The 23,444-nt window shown below is 33.2% G+C and overlaps 3 protein-coding genes across 4 annotated transcripts in view; 2 read left to right on the plus strand and 1 right to left on the minus strand.

Moving 5' to 3' along the window:
- LOC132703458 (disintegrin and metalloproteinase domain-containing protein 12) overlaps nt 1–3,273 on the plus strand; it is a 51,751-nt gene extending 48,478 nt beyond the window's left edge. The window contains exon 14 of the mRNA XM_060672723.1: nt 775–3,273. Within this exon, the coding sequence (XP_060528706.1) occupies nt 775–3,013 (2,239 nt within the window). The 3' untranslated portion in view covers nt 3,014–3,273. The remainder of the gene's footprint in view (nt 1–774) is intronic.
- Nucleotides 3,274–3,556: 283 nt separating this feature from the next.
- LOC132703318 (probable G-protein coupled receptor Mth-like 1) overlaps nt 3,557–23,444 on the minus strand; it is a 107,717-nt gene continuing 87,829 nt past the window's right edge. Inside the window, exons 5-7 of the mRNA XM_060672492.1 lie at nt 10,088–10,226; nt 5,667–5,838; nt 3,557–4,710 (exon numbers count right to left, since the gene is read on the minus strand). Coding sequence (XP_060528475.1) covers nt 4,531–4,710; nt 5,667–5,838; nt 10,088–10,226 — 491 coding nt within the window. The 3' untranslated portion in view covers nt 3,557–4,530. The remainder of the gene's footprint in view (nt 4,711–5,666; nt 5,839–10,087; nt 10,227–23,444) is intronic.
- Nucleotides 12,145–19,264, plus strand: LOC132703319 (oocyte zinc finger protein XlCOF22). Of its 2 annotated transcripts, none has more exons than XM_060672493.1 (5): nt 12,145–12,363; nt 16,271–16,991; nt 17,080–17,469; nt 17,933–18,088; nt 18,791–19,264. In XM_060672493.1, the coding sequence occupies exons 2-5, from the start codon at nt 16,272–16,274 to the stop codon at nt 19,043–19,045; spliced, it is 1,521 nt and encodes a 506-aa protein (XP_060528476.1). In that variant the 5' UTR covers nt 12,145–12,363; nt 16,271; the 3' UTR covers nt 19,046–19,264. The 2 variants fall into 2 exon arrangements, with proteins under 2 accessions (XP_060528476.1, XP_060528477.1); XM_060672494.1 differs by having other exon boundaries at nt 12,147–12,363; nt 17,933–18,108; nt 18,791–18,928.

The raw sequence follows: 23,444 nt of genomic DNA on the forward strand, positions 1-23,444 counted from the left end.
TTGTTTTTGTTTGTTCCCTTGATATAATTATGAGAACATTTTAATCACAATCACAGATATCAACATTAGAAGTTAATTAAAACAAAAAATCAAAGATAATATGGTTTCATTTAAATTTTTGTTATAATTAAGTATTTGCTTCTTCTGGATCTCTCACCTTTTCACCGCCGGAATATTTATTGACTCTCCTTAATTGAAGAGGTGTCAGCTATGCAACATTGAATTGTATTTCATGGGTCTAGTTGTGTTTAAAATATATATGGTTCTGAAATGATCGTGAATTTACTTTGATAAATATAATTTACTTACAATTTGTAATAAAATAGTTATTTTCATTTAGTATTTCAGAAAGAAGTTTAACTTTTTGTTATACATTTCTATAATTAATTGCTAGGCCTGAATAATGCTCAATTAAGCTAATTGTCTGCATGCTTTTCACTTTTGTATTTGTTATGTAGTATTTGTGTAGATTTGTCCGATAATTTAGTAGTTTTTATGGGGTCTAGTTTTAAGTGTTTCAGTGGTACTAAGTCTTTTAACCCAACTTCAAAAATGCAATATAGTTTCTTTTATAAGCTGTCGTTGTTTTCTTCAACTGCTTTTATTAACCACCACATTTTAAATGTCCATTTGTTTTCTGCACATGCCCGGCATGTATTGATTTTCTTTGTTTTTTAAGAAATAGGTTATCAAACATCTCTGTGATGTTTTGTAACAATTTGGTGCTACTTTTTAGAATCGCGTCTAAAAAATGCTTTGTTGCTATCCTCGCAGGTCAAAATCTCCATCCAAATCGAGAGGCTCATCGTTTCCAAGTGAAACCGCCAAAAGAACAGAGGACAACCATTCACTTCTTCATGGCGACAATGCTCCTGCTTCAGGCTTTAACAACGACTTTTTTGGAAATTTCAAAGGTTTTAGTCTCACTTCAGCAAAGAATAAACCATCCGAACCTGCGAGAAGTGCACCGCTGCCTCCTATAGTCACAACATCGAGTTGGTCATCAATAAAGAGCACCACGAATTATACAAAACCCTGTCCACCAATACCAACTGCCACTGTGAAATCTCCTAAATTGAGTCTTTTTGATAAACCAGTACAAAAAATTAATTTAATCAGAAATAGCTCACTTCTACATAGCAATCAGAGCTCTGAATCTGCATCTTCAAACTTACCTACATTACCGCCACCCAACCCAGGTAGTACTGCAAGACCAATCATCTCCTCTCCTGTTCTGGAAAGTTCGACTTCTAACGCCAAGGAGTTGCTATCGCCATTGAAGAATGCAGCTAAAGTGCCTGTGAGACCAGCTCCTGATGCACCAAAGACAGAAAACTCAAGGCCACTGTCCTCGCCGGACGGTATGAGTCATACTGTTTTGCATGTAGATGTGAAACCGGATTCATCCAGGAAAATGCCTAAAGATAAAGAACACACTAGCGCGGGACCATTAACTAGAATAACATCATTTTTGAGATCAGTGGACAAGAAACCTTTGATGCACTCAAATTCATTACCGAAAGCGCATCAAGTGAAGGCTTCGAAGATTTTGGACAAAGAGACTTTGAGAAATCTGCAAATTTCGGACCCCGTACCGCAAACGAAAATCGATATACCCGCAACGAGTTTGCCCGTAGACGCGGCCGCTAAAAAAGCGGTTATTATGAGAGCCCAGAGTATGAGAGTAACTACACCAACGCAAAGACCAAATATACAGACCTTTGGATCTATGAGACAAGCGGCAGGATTCAAGAGGCCCCTTAGTATTCCATCGGGAGTAAGGCCAAAAAGTCCTCCACCGCCTAGACCACCTTTACAGATATCAGAAATGAACGTGTCCAAGGGAGATGACGAGTTTAGCAGTAATCAATATGACGACTGTTTGAATGAAGCGGTTTCATTAAGTAAAGAGAGCAGTCCGACTAGTTCGGATAATATATACGCGGTAATTGAAGAATCGCCCGTTCCTGCTCAATCGGTCGTTGTTAAAAACACTTCCCAGCTGAATGATAGTGGTTTGGGTTTGCTGGGAGAAATTGTTTCCGAAATTCAAAATAGGAATTTTGATTCTATTTATTCCACCTCTACTTTGAATAGAAAAAAGAAGGAAGCCGAAGAAAAGAAAGGTTGTTTATTATCGCCCGATTCTTCGGACACCTATGTTAACACCTCTTCAATTTACAAAGTCTCGGAAAGCGAGTACAGCAACATGAGTAATTTGAAATCTAGTGGCAGTTCAACTTCAAGTGGTTACATTCATCCATCCGCTGTTAATGTACCTCTACAACAGTCGACAGGCTCAAATGCTGAAGAAAAACCATCAAAACCAATTTTAGGTACTTTTAAATCAGATTCAACAAAGTCATTTTCCTCAACTTTCAAAAGGCCTCCCGGTCCTTTAGCCGCCATACATAATGTGAAGAAGGTTAGTGATACAAATAGTGATAACACTTTTGATAAGAGTAAAGTGGTGGATTCAAAAAAATCAAAAACCTCTGCTACAAGCAAAAATACTTCAACAACTTCCAACAAAACGGCCCCTAAAAATGCCGTGAATCGGCAAGTGACACCGCCTAACTTACGGACAAGGAAGCCTTCGCCAAGTAGGCCTCCTTCTCAGATATCGTTAAAATCAAACAGGTCAGTAACCAACAGTCCTGACCTCGTTACCAGTTGCAATACAAATTCTGGTTCCAAGGAGCCAGATGTGTTAAATGGTGGATCTACTACCAAAAAACCTTCTCTACCTGCCTCAAAACCCGTTGTAAATACTCAAACCAAACCAAATTTAAAAAACTGCAACTTAAGGTCTGTATCTTTTAAGTCACATCAAGACAAAAAGGTCGAGGCAAAACTTCCAACAGCAACAAAATTAAACAAAGCGAACTCCGATGCAGGAAAAACTACTTCCGTCGGGGTAAAAAACGCAGCTAAACAAAACTCAAATGTGGCTTCGTTGCAGCAAAAATTTGAAGAAAAGAACGTGAAGCAAACCCCCAAGATAAATGTATGAAATAATTTTTTTAGGTTCTAAGTATTTATTATTAAAGACTGTTAAGTTAATATGACTGCATTAGTTGCAGGATGCAACATTTATCTCATACTTTCGTTGTGCACTAGTCTTTACACATTTTTGTGTTTCATCTTCGACCTTCAAATTATATTTTTTTATGTTGAGAGACAATCACTTTGTAATTTAAAATCTTTAGCAATAAGTATTTTGTTAAATTTTTTGTACATATACCAAAGATTATAATTATATATTATAAAAGATTGACTTTACATCATTGCGAATAATCTAGTAAATAAATTTTCTGTAAAAAAAAAGCAGGCATTAAAACTGAAAAGCCTGTATTTAAAGTAATCCTTAAAGGAGAAAAGTTTTTCCTAAAACTTTAAACCAATTTTTTGCTCATAGGAAACCTGTGATAATGAGCATATGCTTAGTACCAAACTAAAGCAAAAACATTACGAATTAACAAATTATTTAAAAACGACAGAAATCAGGAAAGATGAGACTCATTTCGTCTGGTAATTTTGAAGTATATGATCCCAGTTCTGTTAAACTTGCAATTAAGACGCAACAAGTGATATGAATCACAAAGGTGATGGACACATTAATTTTTAGTTATCTTCTGCTTATATCAATTCAATCTTGTATCAAAACAACAATTTTTCTGATTCAAAAAACCTAGTATCTATGCAAAGAATGGAAAAATTTTAATTTGTGACATACTATACTATATTTTTTTGTCCTAATATTTTATAAATTTATCACACATGCATGTAATTGCGTTCACTTCTTATTTCCTCGGTCCTAGATAGATTTATCAGTTTTTATGATCTTTGCTTGTATACTACGACCAGAAAAAAGTACTATTTAGCTATATTTTCTATTTTCATACAAAAATACTGACAATGCTACAAACATAAATTATAATTTAACAACACTTACAAACTATTATAAGCTTTAATTTTTAGATCAGCCTTAAAAGGAAATAAATTAAATAGGTACAACAAAAGATCAAAACACTTCTACATATTAATACTGGAAACAAAAATGCGTCGATCTGTATCAGTGCTAATTTTCAACAAAAATGAATTATGAACAATACAAAAAATGCTTCATGAATAAGGAACTAATAACGTTATACAAATATTATAAAATGTAAATCTTAAACCTATAATTAAATTCCTTAAAAGTCATAGTATATAAGAAGTTGAGACAAATCTATAACACGAAAAAACAAAAACACTTGCTTAGGGATACGCATTTCTAAAAAGATCACAGAAATTTTCATTTCAAGAAGGTAGTTGTTATTCTACTAATTTAGTTAGGCACAGTTTTGGCACAAATTTAGTTGTAAACTTACCATAATTTAGCCTATTCCTCCAAAATTTTTCAAATTCAGCAATACGACGCCGCATTTTTTTCTGTACCTTATATTATTTATCAGAATCACATGCAATTATTTTTTCAGTGAGAGAAATAGGCAGTGAAAATAAATAAATTAACAAAATCGTCAGAAGTTAACAGCTGGTTTCTAACGGTACTGACTTTGTCGTATTTGTGACGCTGTTTGTGTTGGTCAGTGTGTCGCCGACTGACGGCAAACCTTGAGAACTTGATGAATGGTGATTTGCTGTATCAGCAGCTCCGTTCTGTCGATGTTTCTGAAGAAACCAGGCCCTTTTTGCAGCCGAAAGTACCTAAAAATATATCAGTAAAATAAAAAAACGGCAAATATAGACTGATAGTACTTTTAAAATAAACATTATAATTATAGATGTTCATTTTTATTTTCGAAACTCTAAATATATATCAAATTCTAAAAGTAACTAAACAAATTATTTTAAGAGCTTCAATAATCTTTAAAACATTGATGCGGTACTGCTTTTTTTTTAAATCTTATATTTTAAAATGACAATATGCTCAATGTAGCAAACTGCAGGTGAGTGTGTGAGATTTAGGGCGATGTGCGGAAATCTTCTGTACTAAAATGTCATAGGGACTTGAGATGTATTAATTTTAAGGAATATAATATATGATAGCTAATATTTACCATATATTTTGTGCAACAGCAAGTTTATCAAGTGTTTCATTATTAAACAAACCGGTAAAGTCAATCGAAAACGAAAATGTCAATAAAAACCCTGTGGCTTTATAAATGAAGGACAACAAGTTTTACAAACGACACTATAGTCAACGAGTTTGTTTTGAGCACGAGTCATAGTGGAGCGAGTGTTTGTCTCAAGAAGTTTATGATCGTGTTGTATTTACTTCTGTGTATCTGTATAGTACACTTTCTCAAAGACCAATTATTGGGTACATTATCGCAAAACCGCACAAATTCACTAAGTGACGTATTACGTGATCATCAGAACTGACAAACCTTAAAATTCTATCAGCGTTTTAAATCTACCTAAAACATCCAACTCGTAACTTGCAATAAATAGCTCGCGACAGTAGTTAATGAAACTGATGTTTTAAACTGCGCATAATTGGGCATTTTACGTCAGAAATAATAATTTATTGATTTAACCATACTGTTGATATATTACTTTTATAAAATTTGAAGCATGGGTGATTTTATAATGTGAAATTTATAATAATACAGGTAAGTGCTTTTTTTTGTGGCAGCCACGACGACTAGTGAAAAACGTACCTGAGGCTGACATCCCACGACTATGAAGATAAAAACTCCTTGCAAACAGTTGATGACATCTGTGGCATACCAAATTTCTTGAGGACCACCAACCACCCAGGATATAACGTCTGCTATCCATGTCACTCCCATTACCACCACCAATTTCATACACACTCTCCCCAACGCGGCTCTGAAAAATAACGTGTTCATTATATATTTAAATACGGAGTTTTAAAAATTGCTTAGAAATTCGAAACTTTGGTGGGTTTGGTAGGTTCGTAAATCGAGTAGGTGCAGCAGAGAGACTATTCAGTTGGGTGCAGTGCATTGTCACCCTGTCACCCCATTGGTTTATAAAATTGTTTTTTGTAAAATATGTTTTTCCCCTAATCCATCACTGACGTTTTTACATCGTAAAAACTCGCCGCGATTGATGTGATTATATATACATATACATATACATATATATATATATATATATATATATATATATATATATATATATATATATATATATATATATATATATATATATATATATATATATATATATATATATATATATATATATATATATATATATATACAGTGTGTCCAAGATAAGGATGCACAGCATGGGGATCTCGGAAACTATAAGAGATACAGTGTCGGTTAAATTAGACAAAAGTTGCGCATTTTCATACCGAACAAGATCCCGTTTTACAAATTTGAAAATTCCAAGCCGTTCCGGAAATATCCGAGAAAAACCGAAATATTGCGATTTCGTTTTTATTATTTTTTAAAGCTATTTGAAAAGATATGAAAAAACGGAAAACACTTTTCCATTGGCACTTTTTAATCTCTCCAAATTGACGTTAACAAATTTTCATTACAGCGTTTCGATTCCATGGAACCACCATCAACTTTGATTTTTCTTATGGGACGGAAAAAAAGTACACACAGTATTAGGTTGTGCTTTTCATTGCGAATTCAACGATGTACGATACAATACGGTTACTTATGTTTTTATCCAGAAAAATGGCTTTTTAATACATTTCTAGTATTTTATTGAAGTAGGCCATGAGATCCGAACGATGAAAGGCAAAAGAAAATGGTTGACAAGTTCGAGTTAATGTGTTTATTTATTTACTAACTCTAACTGTTCATTTGACATAACAACTAAATCCAACAAGTTAATGAAAAACAAATTCTATAACAAATGTTCGAATAAATGACCTCCATTTTCTAGGCATAAGTACGCCCGTCTCACGGTAGACTCCAAAACACGACTTAACATTTCAGGAGTAATTTTATTAAACGCTGCTCGTACTGATTGACGTAATTGTTCCTCGTTGTCAAAACATTCTTTGAATACCTCATTTTTTATGTAGCCCCATAAGAAAAAGTCCAAGGGAGTTAAGTCCGGGGACCTTGGAGGCCAAGGTGTTTCACTGTAAGTCCCAATGTATTTTCCATCAAACCGTTCAGTTAAATATTGGCGAACTTCTCTGGAGTTATGGGCTGGGGCACCATCTTGTTGGAACCAGCAGCCTTGCACAGCGCCTAGCGGTAAATCATCTAAGGCATCTTCTAAATCGTGCCTCAAGATGTCAAGGTACCGCTCGGAAGTTAAGGAATTATTATAGAAAATAGGGCCTATAATCTTGCTACCAAAAATCCCACACCAAATATTAAACCCAAAGCGAACTTGATGTCTGGATAGTCTATTAACACGTGGATTTTGTTGCGACCAATAGTGTGTATTGCGCCTGTTATAAATACCGTTATTGGTCACCATACTTTCATCAGACCAAATCACTTTATATGGAAAATTAAAACTCTCATCACACATCCTGGTATACCACTCACAAAAATGTCTACGTCGTTCGTCGTCACCCGGTTTTAATCCTTGACATATTCTGAATTTGTAAGGCTTAAATTCATTTTTCCTTAAAATAAACTGAGCTGTAGATTTAGCTACCCCATTCTGGTCTTCAATTTCTCTGGTAGCAGTTTGTGGATTTTCGATAACAGATTGTAGAACGATGTATTGGTTTTCTTCATTGGAAGGTTTTTGTCGGGATAATGCAGGCTTCTTAAATGATCCATATTCTTTCAGATTAAATAACAAACGCCGAAAAATACTCTTGTCAGGTTGTCTCCGCTCTGGGTATTTGTTAGAATACATACGCTCGGCTTCCACACAATTTCTTTGGCATCAGATGTAGCAAGACAGCATATCACATTTTTCTTCGTTTGTAAAATTACCTCCCTCCATTGTAGAACAAAATAAATTAGAAAAAGACAACAACAATAAAAATACAAAAACAATAACTAAAGGAATAAACTTATGATCGACTGATAACAAAGACAAATAACATTAATGTGTCATTGAAATTGACTGGATGTCATTTTGTCATGGCCTACTCCATTTAAATGCTGAAATGTATTAAAAAGCCATTTTTCTGGATAAAAACATAAGTAACCGTATTGTATCGTACATCGTTGAATTCGCAATGAAAAGCACAACCTAATACTGTGTGTACTTTTTTTCCGTCCCATAAGAAAAATAAAAGTTGATGGTGGTTCCATGGAATCGAAACGCTGTAATGAAAATTTGTTAACGTCAATTTGGAGAGATTAAAAAGTGCCAATCGAAAAGTGTTTTCCGTTTTTTCATATCTTTTCAAATAGCTTTAAAAAATAATAAAAACGAAATCGCAATATTTCGGTTTTTCTCGGATATTTCCGGAACGGCTTGGAATTTTCAAATTTGTAAAAAGGGATCTTGTTCGGTATCAAAATGCGCAACTTTTGTCTAATTTAACCGACACTGTATCTCTTATAGTTTCCGAGATCCCCATGCTGTGCATCCTTATCTTGGACACACTGTATAAATATATATAAATTAAAATAAGAATGCATGCTCACTGATAAAGGAAGGAGATAAATTCTAAGAAAGGAAAAGTTGATAAACCTTGAGTCGATCCATATAGCAACTTCAAAAAATGCGCATGCGCGTGAAAGTAAACCAGTTAACACATTACTTTTACGCCAAGTAGCTCTTACCCTCGTGATGCTAAACTGGAATAATATTTCCGCAAATTTAGAAAAATCAATAGGAACATATGAAAATTGTGTGTTTCCTGTGTTATTTTTACCGGATCTGGTCGATTTCTGGTATTGGACGTCAATATGATATCAGTTGATGACGTTAGACGTATCTAACTTTTTCAAGTCACCCCAACTAACGCAAAAATGGTGAGATGAAAAATGATGAAACAATACATACATAAGTTGCATCGTGTCTGCCGAGCTTCAGAATATAATGTAAGGGTTTAGTCAAGCAATGAAAAACACCGACGCACCTTGTCAAGGTCTGTTTTCATTGAACTCATATTACATGGTTTGGTGGTTTACCATGAAATATTATCGCATAAATATAGGCGTTGTCTATTTATTTTTTGTGCTATCAGATGAAATTTTGCGATACTATGATTCCAACATGTCTTTTTTAGGTTAGTTTGACGACTATACCAACTACTTTTTTTCCGTATTTGTGGGAGAAAACTGGCGGAAAGCATATGATTTCATAAACTTATAGGTTTAATCATAACGAAAAATGTAAATTTATTTCTACTTTTTCTAAAAAATATCGAACAAGAAAACTCTTAAGTAGAAAAAGTGTTCAACACTAATACATTCACTGAGTGATGTGTAAAGTGACCGTTGGGACTGCCAAACGTCACAAAGGAATGGTCAAAATGTATGCACGCTTGATCGGTGCATAATTAGCTATTTTAGAATAGAATATAAAAACATATTTTTTGGTCGATTTTGTTTTAATTTGGCAAAAACATTTATAATAAAGAGCTAATATTTCTTTAATTTGGTTAAAATTGTGACGCTCAGTGCCGTCTCAGAGGGTGTCTTAACGAATGGTACTGTCAAACATCATAGACATTTTTATATTTAGTTAGAATAAGAAATTAAGAGTACATTTTTCGGACTTCTGAGTGTATCTAACCACAATAAATTTAGTTCTAAAAAATTAACATTTAAGAAGAAAATAAAAAAGACTACCAGGAATGTAGCTTACGGCGTAAGGAATTTTATACTACGAATCGGTACATCGTAAGAAAAAGCAAAATATCAAAATTTTAATTAAAAAATATTTTTCAATTAATCACTCATTCAGTCGAATTTCCTTACTCAATGATTACATTGATCAAAAAAAACATTTTCTCTTAGATCCTTAACACCTTGGGAACGAAGCAATTTAGAAGATATGTTTATGAGGATTTTTTTTGTGTACCCACCTAATTGGAGGTAAGTTCAGAACAAAATTACTGCGGAGAAAGCTGGATCAATTATTAGTACGTAATAAGTATTTCCTGTTTTTTTTTTCGTTCGATAATCACATTTTGTTGTAAATGAAAATGCAAATAAAACATACTCACCTCTCTGTGGTTGACTTAACTAGTTCTCGCTTCCACAGTCCGCATGTCAGTTCTCTGGCGGTCAAAACAAACAGGAGCAAATTAATAATAAGAAGAGTTCCCATTGGCCCGAAAAAGAAGGTGAATATTTCTTTGTCCCCTGCAATAAAAAATCATTAGGTGGAAACAATTCCATGGTTCGATCATTTACAAGAAACGCTTAACCCTATAATTAACCGGTTAGCGTTTACGGGGTAGACAACGAAAATGCAGTCAATAATGGGACTGCCTGGAAAACCAAGTCGCACACAACGCCTTTTCGAAGAAATGATTCACGTGACCTTCCGAACGGTCGTTTTACAGACACGCAAAGAAAAAATTGGACGCTCCGCTGTAAGGCATCTTACATCTGGTTACCACTGCGGGACTTCGTGGCATGTTTAATTATAAAATCGTAGAAAAATCTAAAAGCTCTAAAAGCGATAAACTACATGGTGGTCGTTGAAAATAATGACACATCAATTAAAAACCACCTTAAAAAATTGCACCTTACCATTAAACGTTCTCCTGACTACGCGACAAGCACCAACGCACCAACCATCTAACCAAGAAATTTTACGATTTACTTATTAAAATATTTTAAATATCCTTCTTTTTAATATTACCAAATATTGGTGTAATAAACGGCTTTGTTGTTCGTTATTTCAGCGAAACTCGTCACATGTTCTTTATTATGACTGGGAAATAGAGAAAAAATGCAATTCTAAATTTTGCAAAAATTTATTCTTTAGAATTCATCGCATAATTGAAATCTTTTTTCGCAATTTTTCACTAAATCTTTAAAATATTGCGATGTCTTTTTCCAATGCGATATTCCTCGGATTAGAACATGCGCAACAACTTTATTGAACTTGCAAAAAGACAAGGATTTTAAGTACAGAAATATGTTGTCCTCAATTTTATTTATTAAAACGGTTATTTCCTACTATTTAAATTAACACAACCAGAGCATAACATAAACCAGACATCGTTACTGCTTTCGTAAAATTATATTCGTAATATGTATATGCATGGGTACTCGATATCGCTGCCGATTAATAATAATAATTATTATTATTATTAAAGTCCAAAAAATTATGATTAATATTAAAAAGCTCTACACTTGTAATGATAGAACGATAGTATCTTACTTTATACCATACATAAAATACACTCAATATTAAACCTTATTAATTTTTTTTAGTCGCTTTTAATATTGTGGCCTATTTTTATGACAAACAGACCTTAAAAATAAACAAAATCAAAAACAGTGAAGTGTTTGAAAAAAGCCAATAAGCAATTAAATATTCCTACATCGAAAAATACCTTTGTAACACAAGTATCGAGTGTAATAAAGATAGGCCGAGGTTGTCAAATTGTCAAAGATGTTCGCATTGCGTCGTCCACGTTAGCCGTCTGATCAAGCGCTGAGGGTACGCAGTATGTTTTAATTTTTGGTAGCACGAATTTTGCTAGGCTAGAGGCTACTGAGGCTACTGAGGATATGCGGAGAATTGCAGATACATTTGGTAATACCATAAAGATTTTCGACCTTGTCTAGTTTAATTTAAAGTTTCGGTGTTTGTTCCACTTGAAATGTTGCTATGGACGGATGTTTAAATATAACATATATTTCTTTTTTGTCAAGTCGGTTTAACTCTCTCAGAACAAATTTCTATTTCTATTTAAAAATCATAAGAATTCGAGAATAATATAAGTAAATTTCCATTTGACGTGGATTCCATAACTCGTCCTTTTAATGCCACACAAACTGTGCTAAACAGTCAAATTAATTTATTATTTATTTATTGCAATGCTTATGTGTAGCGTTTCGGTTTTTTGATCTGCCACGATCGCATAAATAGGTATTTAAACACAAGGATCTTCCCAATCACATTTTGTCAATTCGGATGACGTATTCTACACCGGTTGTACTTCAACCAAAACAAATTCCCTGGTAAAAATACCCAAATTACATAATTTAAGTATTAAGGATTTCTGATAACGCTCTGTACATGTCAACATCGACCGACTGCGCTTTAGAGCGATACGCCGGATCAATAATATAAACGCAAGATACCATTGGCTGTTTAAAATCAATGGAGGTTGGGGATCCGATTATATCGATTTTCTACCCTGCCGGTGCAGAGACCCTTCGGAGATTTCGAGCGGCAATATTAACGCACCACCTCTTGTGCTTGTACGTGCTTGCCCTGTGCGCAGTCAAGAGAAACAGTCGAAAACGATAGTTCTTAAAGGTACGTTTTATATTAACTTTTAGTCTTATATTATTAAACGCTGTTATCGTATACGTGGTTAATTTTTCGTCGATTTCCGTTTATGTTAAACTTCATCGCAGTGTCACTGCGGACAGTGTAGATGTCAATCGTTTCCGCTTAAATTTATAAAAAATGTTAATAAATTCGAAAAATTCTATTGAGAACAAGATGATCGTAAGCAAACGATCGATAACGACAAAGGACACGGAACTCGGTTTTGCCATACCATATTCAACATCTTTGGTTTTGTCATGGATCGGTCGTATCGGCGATATTGAATTTCTTTAAATTGACGGATCAGTTGCAGCGTCGGATTGCGTGCGGTATTCCGATAATTGCAGTACGATAGTTTTGAGTTATTTTTTTTTTGCTACTTGAAAATGTCGAGGAATAGATAATTTTTTCATTGAAATTTTTTGTCGATGGAAGATTTGGGACAAAAGTTATAATTAATATATGTGATAACTAATGCAGTAAAATAGTAAATTATATGAAGCCTCAACGATAGATATTGCAAAATAAATTAAATAGGGTATAGTTAATGACACCTGGTATATTGCATTAAGCTGTCGGTGGTTAAGTACACACAAATTGTGTGAGAATCTCCTTTGGTCCTTTTTTCTTTACCTGTATAAGTTGACCTGAATTTTTCTGAGAAAATTTTTCGAGGTGCACTTATTTCACTTTTGGTAAATATTAAATATTAAGCCTGGCTGCCTGGCTAGTCCGGTACTCGATTTTTTTACCGCAATTCGTCATTAAATTTGAATTTTTTCAAGTTTTAGTTAGACTTACTGAAATCCTATGATTGACTTTATTTAAGTGTTTAATGAGAAAAAACTTTTAAAAGATCATGTTCCAAGATGAATACGCTATTTCGTAATAATATAGGTGAATGAAAATTTATATTTTATTGAAATTAGTGATCACCGCATCTAGACCGGGTAAACGCTAAATTGTGGCAACATTTTTCATTTTTACCGAAAAGTTACCATCGCACTCCGCTGTCTAGATTAACGATTTGTGAAGAAACAAAATGTTTACATCACCTAACTGCCTTTGTTTAACGTTTATAGTGCGAACAAGTCGCTAACCTAACAGCCACCGGTTAGAACTCATTCGGAATAAAATATAATAACAAGTATAACCAGATAATAATACACGGCAACCATCTCTCAGCAGCTAAATTTATCTAATCATAAATTGAGCTCGGCTCATATTTATACTCACCAGCAAAACAATTAACAAATTTACCAAAACAAAACAAACCAACACCATTAATTAATCTTCTTATCTAATACGCTTTCCAGATTTTGAAAGTTTTCTTCCATTTTTTATAATCGATAAAAGTCAATCAGTTATCATATCATCATTAAGTAAGCTTGGCTCCTCTAAAACTAATTCATTGTAAATTAAAATGCAGTCAAGTTGTTTTAAAGTAATCCTGTTACTTGATAAATGATTAATTAGTTGTTAAAGACATTATTTATATTTTTATTGTTTTGCATTATTTAAAATAATTTGATGTTTTACAAATAAAGTATATATGTACAAAAAATAACATAGGCGCACTTACAGGTGAGATAGGAAGAAAAATGTTTTGATTTGTAATGAACGTTGTACATTTTTGTTTGCACTAATATTGGGGAGGAAGATCTCTAAAACGGCGCCGGACTTAACCTATTAGGGGGATTAGAAGCAAGCACTTGCAATATCGGCAAAAAATTTTAAAGTATTATTTTAAAATTTTTTGACAACCGAATATTTTAAGACACATGTTTATATGAACTATTTAAAATTAGCCTTTAAATGTAGTAAAGAACTTTAAGAATATTACTAGTTGTGTTACAAAGTTACTGCTATTTTTGTTTGGGAATTTTGTTAATACTATTATTATTATTATTGTTCAGACTTTAGATGTTTAAATTTTTCCCATGCATTACTTTTTTATTAAGCCTTTAGCTTAGATATAATTGTTATGATTAAATTTAAATTTAAATAATATAAAATTAAATTTAAATAAATAAAATTATTAATATTTTACGAAAAACAACTGAAAATTATGCTAATGCTAATTAACCCAATTTAATGCTGACTTAAGCTAAGTCTAGTCCTTTCACGTTTGTTATCGGTTTATGCACAGTCCTGAGGGGAGTGTTACGTCTGTTAATTTGCCCGATATTCCTTGTGATATCAAGCATCTGGATTTTCACCAACAAGAAATGTCGGGAATATGCTGTCAGCCTATCTTTGACCGGTCTTGCATGCATTTTAAAGAAAATTTCTATTTAATGATTTTTTTATCATTTAAAATTTTCCTTAAAATTGATCTTTCTATAAACGAATTATACGTGTGCAACCTTTGTCCGGATCAGCCCTGCATATTCCAATATGCTTCTCATATAAATGTCATTTTCCGATTCCTCTGAAGGAGAAGTTACACGACCATTAGCACGTTTAGCTATTTTGATGTTGTTTACTGTTTTATTTATAGGGTTTTTAAAATTTAGTTTTCTGTCCAAAGGTACTGTGAGGTAGACTACTTGTTTAAAATTAATTTGTCTATTGCTAATTTGTTAAATGAGGTTTAAAAACCTTACGAGGTGTGTTTTTAAAACCATAGCCAGATTCAGTTTGGTCATAGGGACCAAAGTTCACTAAAAATTATAATTATAATTTTATTCTATTTTTATTCATGTCAGCATAGTTATACCTCTATTTTACTTATCTTACGAATATTGCATGGAGGGTAAAATTAAACAAGATAAAAGAAAAGCAAACATGAAAGTTTGACGTAGATTACTACTCATAAGACCCGGACGATAAGACCTCATTTTACTATGTTATATAAGTCGTTCAATAGAAAGTTAGTTCTTAAATTATCACAGTAGCTGGTTACATCTCATACTTACTTACATCTATAATGCACCCTGGACACATTGCTTAGCAGGTTACAACCTACTTCAGTTTTGGTTAGTTTCGAAGAACACGTGTTCACAAATAGGATTCAACGTAGGCGACAAACGATGACTGTTTCCGTCTCGAATTAAGGCTACATTAGTAGAAGTCCAAAAGAGACAATTACTTACAATAGCTTAATGTTAAGAACCATTGTGCAAAATGCAGACAGGCATCTTTACGGGGCTTATAACTGGTACCGTTTATGTCAATCAAAATTAATACTACCAATTATAGAGCATTAAAGCGTTTTTAATAACGATTAAGAAGGAAGCAGCTTGTTGCCCAACGTTTGAAAAATACGGTTTTATTAATTATGCGGCGCGAGATTGCTCACCTTGGAAATGTTTGTTGCAAAATAATACCACGAAGATTTTTCTTTAACCTAAGAATGCACCCGACCGATCGAGCTTGCGTTACATTTTATTTATGAAAACGAGAAACAATACAACAATTTCGTTGTTGTTTCTTAACGGTGACGATCGATTTTAATTTAGAATTTTTGGATTTCTGCGACCATTTTTGTTCTTTTGTTATTAATGTGTGTTGATAAGACGTTGTGATTTGGCAAAAAGACTAGATTATTGGAAAAATTTGAGGATTCGCAAACTTAATTAGAAAACACACAAATTTTCATTTTTATAATTACTATGAAAATTGTATCCAATTTTTTTTCCTTTACATAAAATTGAAATGAAATTAATGTTTTTAAGATCCACTTAGCCCAAAAACGAAAGAGAATTTGGCAATCTTTTTATTGGAACATTTTACACCATAGTGTTAAGAATCTATAAGATACTCCGGTCTACGATTTCCTATTCCATTTAGAAAATTTTATTATCGGGATTACTAGTTAACACCGTAAATAATCTATAGTTGAAAATACTTTTAAGCAAAAGGTGTTTGTAAAAAGTGTATATTTTTTTAGAATGGACAATCCAGTGGAAATTTGCGAAAATTACCAGCTAAAATGGAGTTCTTATACATCCTACATTCATTCCTGTATAGCTACATCGCTATTGACTGAAGAATCATACGCGGATGTGGCGCTTGTGACCATGGATGGTCACAAAATCATGGCGCACCGCTTCGTATTATCTTATGCTAGTCAATACCTTAGCAAAGCTCTTCGTTTCCACTCGAAAGTGACCACGGCTTTACCTCTAATGATTGTGCTTCCTCAAGAAATTACTTACAAGGCCCTGAAGATTTTGGTTAAGTACATGTATAGCGGTGAGGCTACCGTTTCCAAAGATATACTGAACGTCGTTCTTAAGGCGGGCGACATACTCAAAATCAAAGGCCTCTACCGAGAAACTATCGAAGAAGAGCAGCAAAAACAAAAACAGAAATCATTGATCACTTCCCAAGTGGTCAATCCAGAATCGACGCAAAATAAACCCAAAGAGAAAACAGCAGAAACTGCCAGTAAATCTCCAAGCCAGTCTAAGGAAAAATCAGCAGAACTATCCAAAAAAGAAGGCAACAAAGGGACTGCAAAGTTCATAATGCAGCAAAAAACGGATAAACCTCCGCCGCTAAAAGTATACACGAGACCAAAAGTTTTGAACTTTTCCATGAATAACTTTAACGGATCTTTGGACAAAGAAAATGCGTCACCAAAGCGTACCATTGTTTTAAACCAAAAGGTGGGTTTGCATCTTTACCCATTAGTTTGTTTTCATAGTTGTAGTTAGCTTACAAAACCCGTAAATGCACTTTTTTTTCTATTTTCAGTTAACAGCACAAAAAGATAAGCCGCACACTATAACATCGGCAGAAGCAGCGGCACTGGAATCGCCAGACTCGTCTGATGCAACTGACAACATCAAATCGGAAAATTCCAAACACGGTGATAATTTGCAGTTTTTAGTTATCAAAGATGAACCTCTCGGGTGGTCGGAAGCCGATATGGAACTAATTGATCAAAAGGAAGTTTTTCCTGAACCATCTGTCAAAACAGAAAGTTACGATTCGACGTCTAATGACAATTCTAACGACCTTTACACCCCGCTAACTTGTGAACTTTGTACGGAAACCTTTACTATTCCGGCGGAATGGGTCAGGCACGTTCAGACCCATACAGATATGTTGCCTGCCAAAAGAAGGAGAAGAGATAGCCCTGATGTAAGTGTACTAACCTATCTCACATGTCCTACATAAGAGATAAGGAAAGTGTAAATACGAATAATTCATATTTTTATATGTGCCTTAAATTTTTTTGGCAGAAAATAGTAAACATAATTTTTTGTCATGTTTTTTGAAATTATATTGGGTTTAAAATCTGGGAAGTAATATAATTAAAATATAATTTAAAAAAACATATACATACACATACACATATCGAAAATTTACATTTACTAATTTTAAAAATTGATCTTTAAAAAAAATATCAATTACGGAATTGGAACGGATCAATAAATAAAAGACGCTTTTTAATTTGTTACGTACAACAAATTAATTAGAATGCAGTAAAAACAATATTGACAATATAGGATTAACATATTTTAAAATATTAATATCATTATTAAATAAAAAACGATAAATCTGAGAAATTTGACAGTTGGTAAAGTGTTAAATTTTTTTTTAGGAGGATGATGAAAACGCAACATTTCCCGAACTGCAGTGTGATTTGTGTGAAAAATCGTTCTCAACGCCTGCAGAATGGGTCCGTCATATTCAAGACACTCACACAGAATTTGAATTGAGCCTTTCAAACAGACGCCATCCTCAACCAAGCAAAAAGGTCTGTGTGAGAAGGTTTAGGTAACTATTTTTCCCTTATTTTATTATATGTTTTTGGTATCAAATATTAGAACACAATTTGTAAAGGACATGACGTAATTACCTGAAAAGTGTAGACTTAATTTTTCCAAAAAATTAGAAACTGTCTTTTTTTATAAAAATCTAATTAATTTGGACAATTTTAAATATGACAAAAATTATCATTTTATATTTAATTTAATGTACTTTATATGTACCGGCTGTCCTAATAAGCGCAACGAGATCCGGTATTATACAAAGGGCTGGTACTAGAAAAAAATTTATTAAGTAAATCTGAAAAGACAAAATATTGGAAATTATTTTTGAGTTTCTGAAATGTCCATCAGTGGACCTAATTGTAATCTATTTCTAATGTTAATCTAATTCAAATGTTTTGAACCTGAAGCAAATGCAAATCTTTATTGTGTTTAATGCTGTTTGCTATATCTCTTCAAGGAAAGTGCGGAGGGTGTTCGAACATTTTCTTAAACAAATGTCACAATTTTTAGGATGGCCAGTTTCCCTAAGACCGCACCTCGTTGCCCTTACTAGGTGTAATAAGTGTGCTCGCAGTATATAATATGCTTTAAAATACACAAATTTAGGAGATTCATATAAATGTGTTCATCTCAGCTGTTACCCAGGCCAGATTACATAGTAATATAATATTTTTTAAAATCGATAGATAAAACCAGCCCATCCCAAACCTTCAAATGACGCAGGCAGGTTGTGCTTCCGGTGTAACAAAATCTTTTCCTCACACGCATCCATGGTCATTCATCAGAGATCTCACACAGGAGAGCAACCTTTCAATTGCCTCTATTGTACGAAAGGATTTAATGTGAAAAGTAATCTTTTAAGACACATGCGAACTTTACATAATAAGATAATAAGTCCATCTGAAGTTGATAATGTTTTGGAAGAAAGTGTCAGTAATTAGTTGCTTATCGCAAATGTTATTCGAGGCCAAATTACTTTCTATATGATGTTTCTAAAAATTGCTAGTTTTTTTTTAATAATACGGTTACACTTACGGTTTCATATATTTTTCATTTTACAGAAATATTACCGATTCTATCAGTTACTTGCAATATGACATGTAGCTTAAAAATAAGTAGGTTATAATGTATATACAAATATTTTTTAAATCAAAATAAACGAGATACTACATATTTGTTAGTTTTATTCTGCAATCCTGAAACGTACTATACGCAAACATTTTGGGTATAGTACCAATTATATAATTATATTAATATCAGAATTTCGAAATAAAACACGAAATTTTTTAATTTGCTTATTTATTTACGAGCTGTATTTTGACGTTCGTCAATTCTTGCGGTCAAGTCACACGCCACTCTGTGAACGAATTCGCGCCGTTTTGCAAAAATTTACTCAAAAGTGGTAGATTAAGGTTCGACACGTTAAATTGACATAATTAAAAAAAAATCTTAACTTCTTCACTGACTTGACTTTGTGCAGTCAAAATGTCATTTATCGGAAAATAAATTTACTATATAAGAAGCTGTCGGCAAATTGTGTTGCTCGGTCCTGCCCAACCCGAAGGGACCTGCTTTAAGAAAACGTCCATGGCTCGCATCTGCGTAAAGGGCATATGAGCGTTGTCAAGCGACGCCGTCAACGATATGTTTGTTTCAACAGTCACCGAACAATCGCGCTCGTGTGCGGTTATTAAAATGCTTTGATTTGCAATTGTGGTGTATGGTACTGCACTTATTAAACCCTAAAGAAAGTCACAAAAAAAATAGAAGAGCGACGAAAAATAATTACAATTAAAAGTGTACATATATTAAATAACTAGCACCAACATGTCCTACATCGTACCTCAAGTATGATTGTGGTCATCATTTCACTTAGTGATTTGTCAAAAATTCTAGAGAATTAAAAAGGGGGACTTGTTTAAGCTTGGTAGCCGACTATAAAAGGTGATAAACTGTATTTTAATAGCGTATTAAAATAAAAATTTCATTCGCTTCATTCTTGTTTAGTGGCAAAGTACTAAAATTGTTTCTCTGGTGTAAATGACAGAAAACCAAAACACAATAGCAACTTCTGTTTGGTCTATACAGTCATTTTATTGGGTTGGAGATATTGTTTTTGGAAACAGGAACTGAACTAGTCTGCATTATCTAACCAAGACTAACAGAAATTTTTCACCGGTTTTCAAATTGTCACCTTTTCTCTAATTTAATCGCCATTGTGACATTAAGCGTTGGCGATATGCAAACACTGTCCCTAGGAATTAGTGCGAAGCCGGAATCTGCAATAAAATATTCGACGTGAACGGGGAATGGTGAAATATTAGAAAAAAGCCGATTTAACTTGCTCGATATGCGATTCAATAGGTATTTTACTCACCTATACTTTTCTTGCCCGGCTACTTAAAATACCATGAATTATTTTCTTTTTAGATGACCTTCGACAGGTTGCGCCCGACGTAATATGCACATACATATGTATTAATACACGTTGCATATCGCATTGGCGGCACAACAGTCAATTCCGAAGATTTAAACAGTGTACGAATAAATATGTTTGCGTTGACTTTCGTTTTGGACGAACACGGAGTAGCCTAATTACAGGAAGAAACTTAGTTAAAAAATAATGATACGAAATTGAATCTTTGCCATTTGCTAAAAACGAGGTGTGCTAACAAAAAAGTAATAGAGACATTTTTATGAGCGATACATTTAAGCATCAGTTGGTTATTTTATTTAAACAATTTTTACATTTTTATACTAATACTAATACTAATAATACTAATATTAAATAATTATGCTCCGATAAAAAGAATTCTACTGTTTAACACGTACTACCTCAACAATAAATTAGGAATATCACCTGTTCTGATTTACGTGCTTACTAATTGGACCTACGCCAATGATTTCTGACAGAAAAGAAAGAAAATGGCGGTGCTGCGGTCGGTAAGATTCACATAAAAAAGCGCATTAAGTATATGGTTTAATAATATACATTTTAAATGATTGTTCATAATCTCTGGCATATTTAGAAATTCGTTTTAATACTATCGTCTGAGAATCAGAAAATGCTTGAAGAATGTGTTGATAATATATTGTGATATAAAACAAGTTAAGCAATGATGTTGATATATATAAAAGAAATGCAAAGTGAAAGCTCCTAAACTACATGCAAATGTTTCCAGTTTTCCGATTTATTAACTGAGCAAAAGCTCCAAAATGTCCTATTACGACCCTGTCATACGAAACGACATTTTGGTTCAATAATAACAAATCGTTCAGACCAGCCCTAATCTTTATCACTAGTGAGAAAAACTACCGCACGGAACGGGCTGAGACTGTCCTATGTCTGATGCCTCCTGGTGATGGTATGCGATAGAAAAATATTACACCTACTATAAGTATAAAGAAAAATTTAGTTTAGTTTTGGTTTTGAAACAGCTTCCTGATATTTAATTCCTACCTCGAAATATAAAATAAAATTTGCTAATCATAAAATTTTGATAAGTCGTTATTTGCCACGTATTTATTTTTCGACATTCAGTAACAAAATTTCATAATTTAGTAGTTTTCAAATCATAAAAGTAATCTTTAAAAAATAAAAAAAAAGTGTAGGGGTATGATAATCAGCATGCAAGTGGCTCTGGAATATAAAAAGAATATGCATTGGCTGAAAAAAAAAATGCAGACCATGTAAATTGTGTAGCTGCCTACCTGTCACCAATGATGATGAAGCTATCGGTATATTTTGAATGTATTCAACATGCGGCCTTGGTTCAGACTATACCAACATTTTTTGCAATAATTATACAAATACATACAAATTATAAAATGCGTTTCTAATCAATCTTTTACTGAGGTATAGTATGGTATAGTATCACATCTAGCGCTAAATTGTAGAACAAGTGTTTGAAATAAATATTGAGAGAAAGGAAATGAATCATCGATAATCCAAAAGGTATCGGATCAAGACAGGGGATAGCTTTATATTGGAACTTGGAGTGAAAGAATTCGGAGAAGATATATTTAAGAGATCAAAAATTTCGGTTAAAAAATATAACAGGCAAACAAATTTCAAAAGAATTAATGGGTATTTTAAAATTAAAGAAAAGTGCGATTGAATGTGAGAATTATCCATACCATTATGAAAAAAAAAGCCATTGACAGATAATAAGGTAGAACCGAAATCACTTCTCCATTTTAAAGGGCATTGAAAAATGCAAAAAGTAGTACGAATAAAATCACAAGTCAAAATAAAAAAGAATGGATAAAAAAGGAAAGCTATCAGCGAAATTTTATGGGATATTCATAAAGACAATCAAGAAAAAAGCTTAAAATTAAAGTGTTAGAAAAGGAGAATTAAGTACTAAGACCCTAGATCAAGCAAAGGAATTTTGTAGGATATAGGATTTAAAAAATCCAGAATTTTGAGCTAAAGCAGGTCATGCAAACAATGCAAGATCAAATTCCATATGCTGAAATCAGGGCAACCAAATCAATCCCCAAAAATCAGGGGACTTAAAATTCAGGACAAGACCGCAAAAAGAGAACAAACTTGAAACATTCGTAAGAATAGAGCACATCTCAAACTCTATGACTACTACTACTAACTACTACTAAAACCGGCTGGGGGGGTGGGTACTAGAAAGACACAACAGGGAACAACCAGAATATAAATATAAATCCTATTTTTATGGCGGCGGGCATAAGAAAGGGTCTAAAAGGACATCTAAACAATTTAACAAAAAACCCAACTCTATTTGTTAGAGTCATCGAGTTAGTGATATATGAACCAGTAGTCACCAGTAGAATCTGTTTTTAAACACGTCATATTTTGGGAAAGAGACAATTTGATAAGAAATATTTTTACTATACTATTTTGACTTTATTTTATTTCGTGATTCATTGTATCACTATTTGAAATAAAACATATATTTATTTAAATAATTTTATAATATCGGGTTAAATTACTTTGATGCGCTGTGACTTTTTGAAACCAGCCTGTAGATTTTTTTTGTATAAATTTAGAAATGAATTAAATTTATGTATATGACACACGCACACATCCACACACACCGAATGTTTTAGAAATTCTACCCTGGTTAGGAATAAGCTTTCGATCCCATCTTGTTTGGCAAACCCTCTATATACAGGTATGAGATGACTTCATATAATGTAACGAAAATATACAAGGTGCAACGGTTGCAGAAAGGTATTTAAGAAACACTGCCCCAGAGATTTTATAGAAAATGCTTTTCAATTATAAAAACAGACTGACAGTTCTTATTATTTTGTCTATCATCACTACAAAGCTTTAGATTGAATTTCAGAACGCACAGTGCG

The sequence above is a fragment of the Cylas formicarius genome, unplaced genomic scaffold (assembly GCF_029955315.1).
Source record: "Cylas formicarius isolate icCylForm1 unplaced genomic scaffold, icCylForm1.1 PGA_scaffold_6__28_contigs__length_40554024, whole genome shotgun sequence".
NCBI classification, from domain to species: domain Eukaryota; kingdom Metazoa; phylum Arthropoda; class Insecta; order Coleoptera; family Brentidae; genus Cylas; species Cylas formicarius.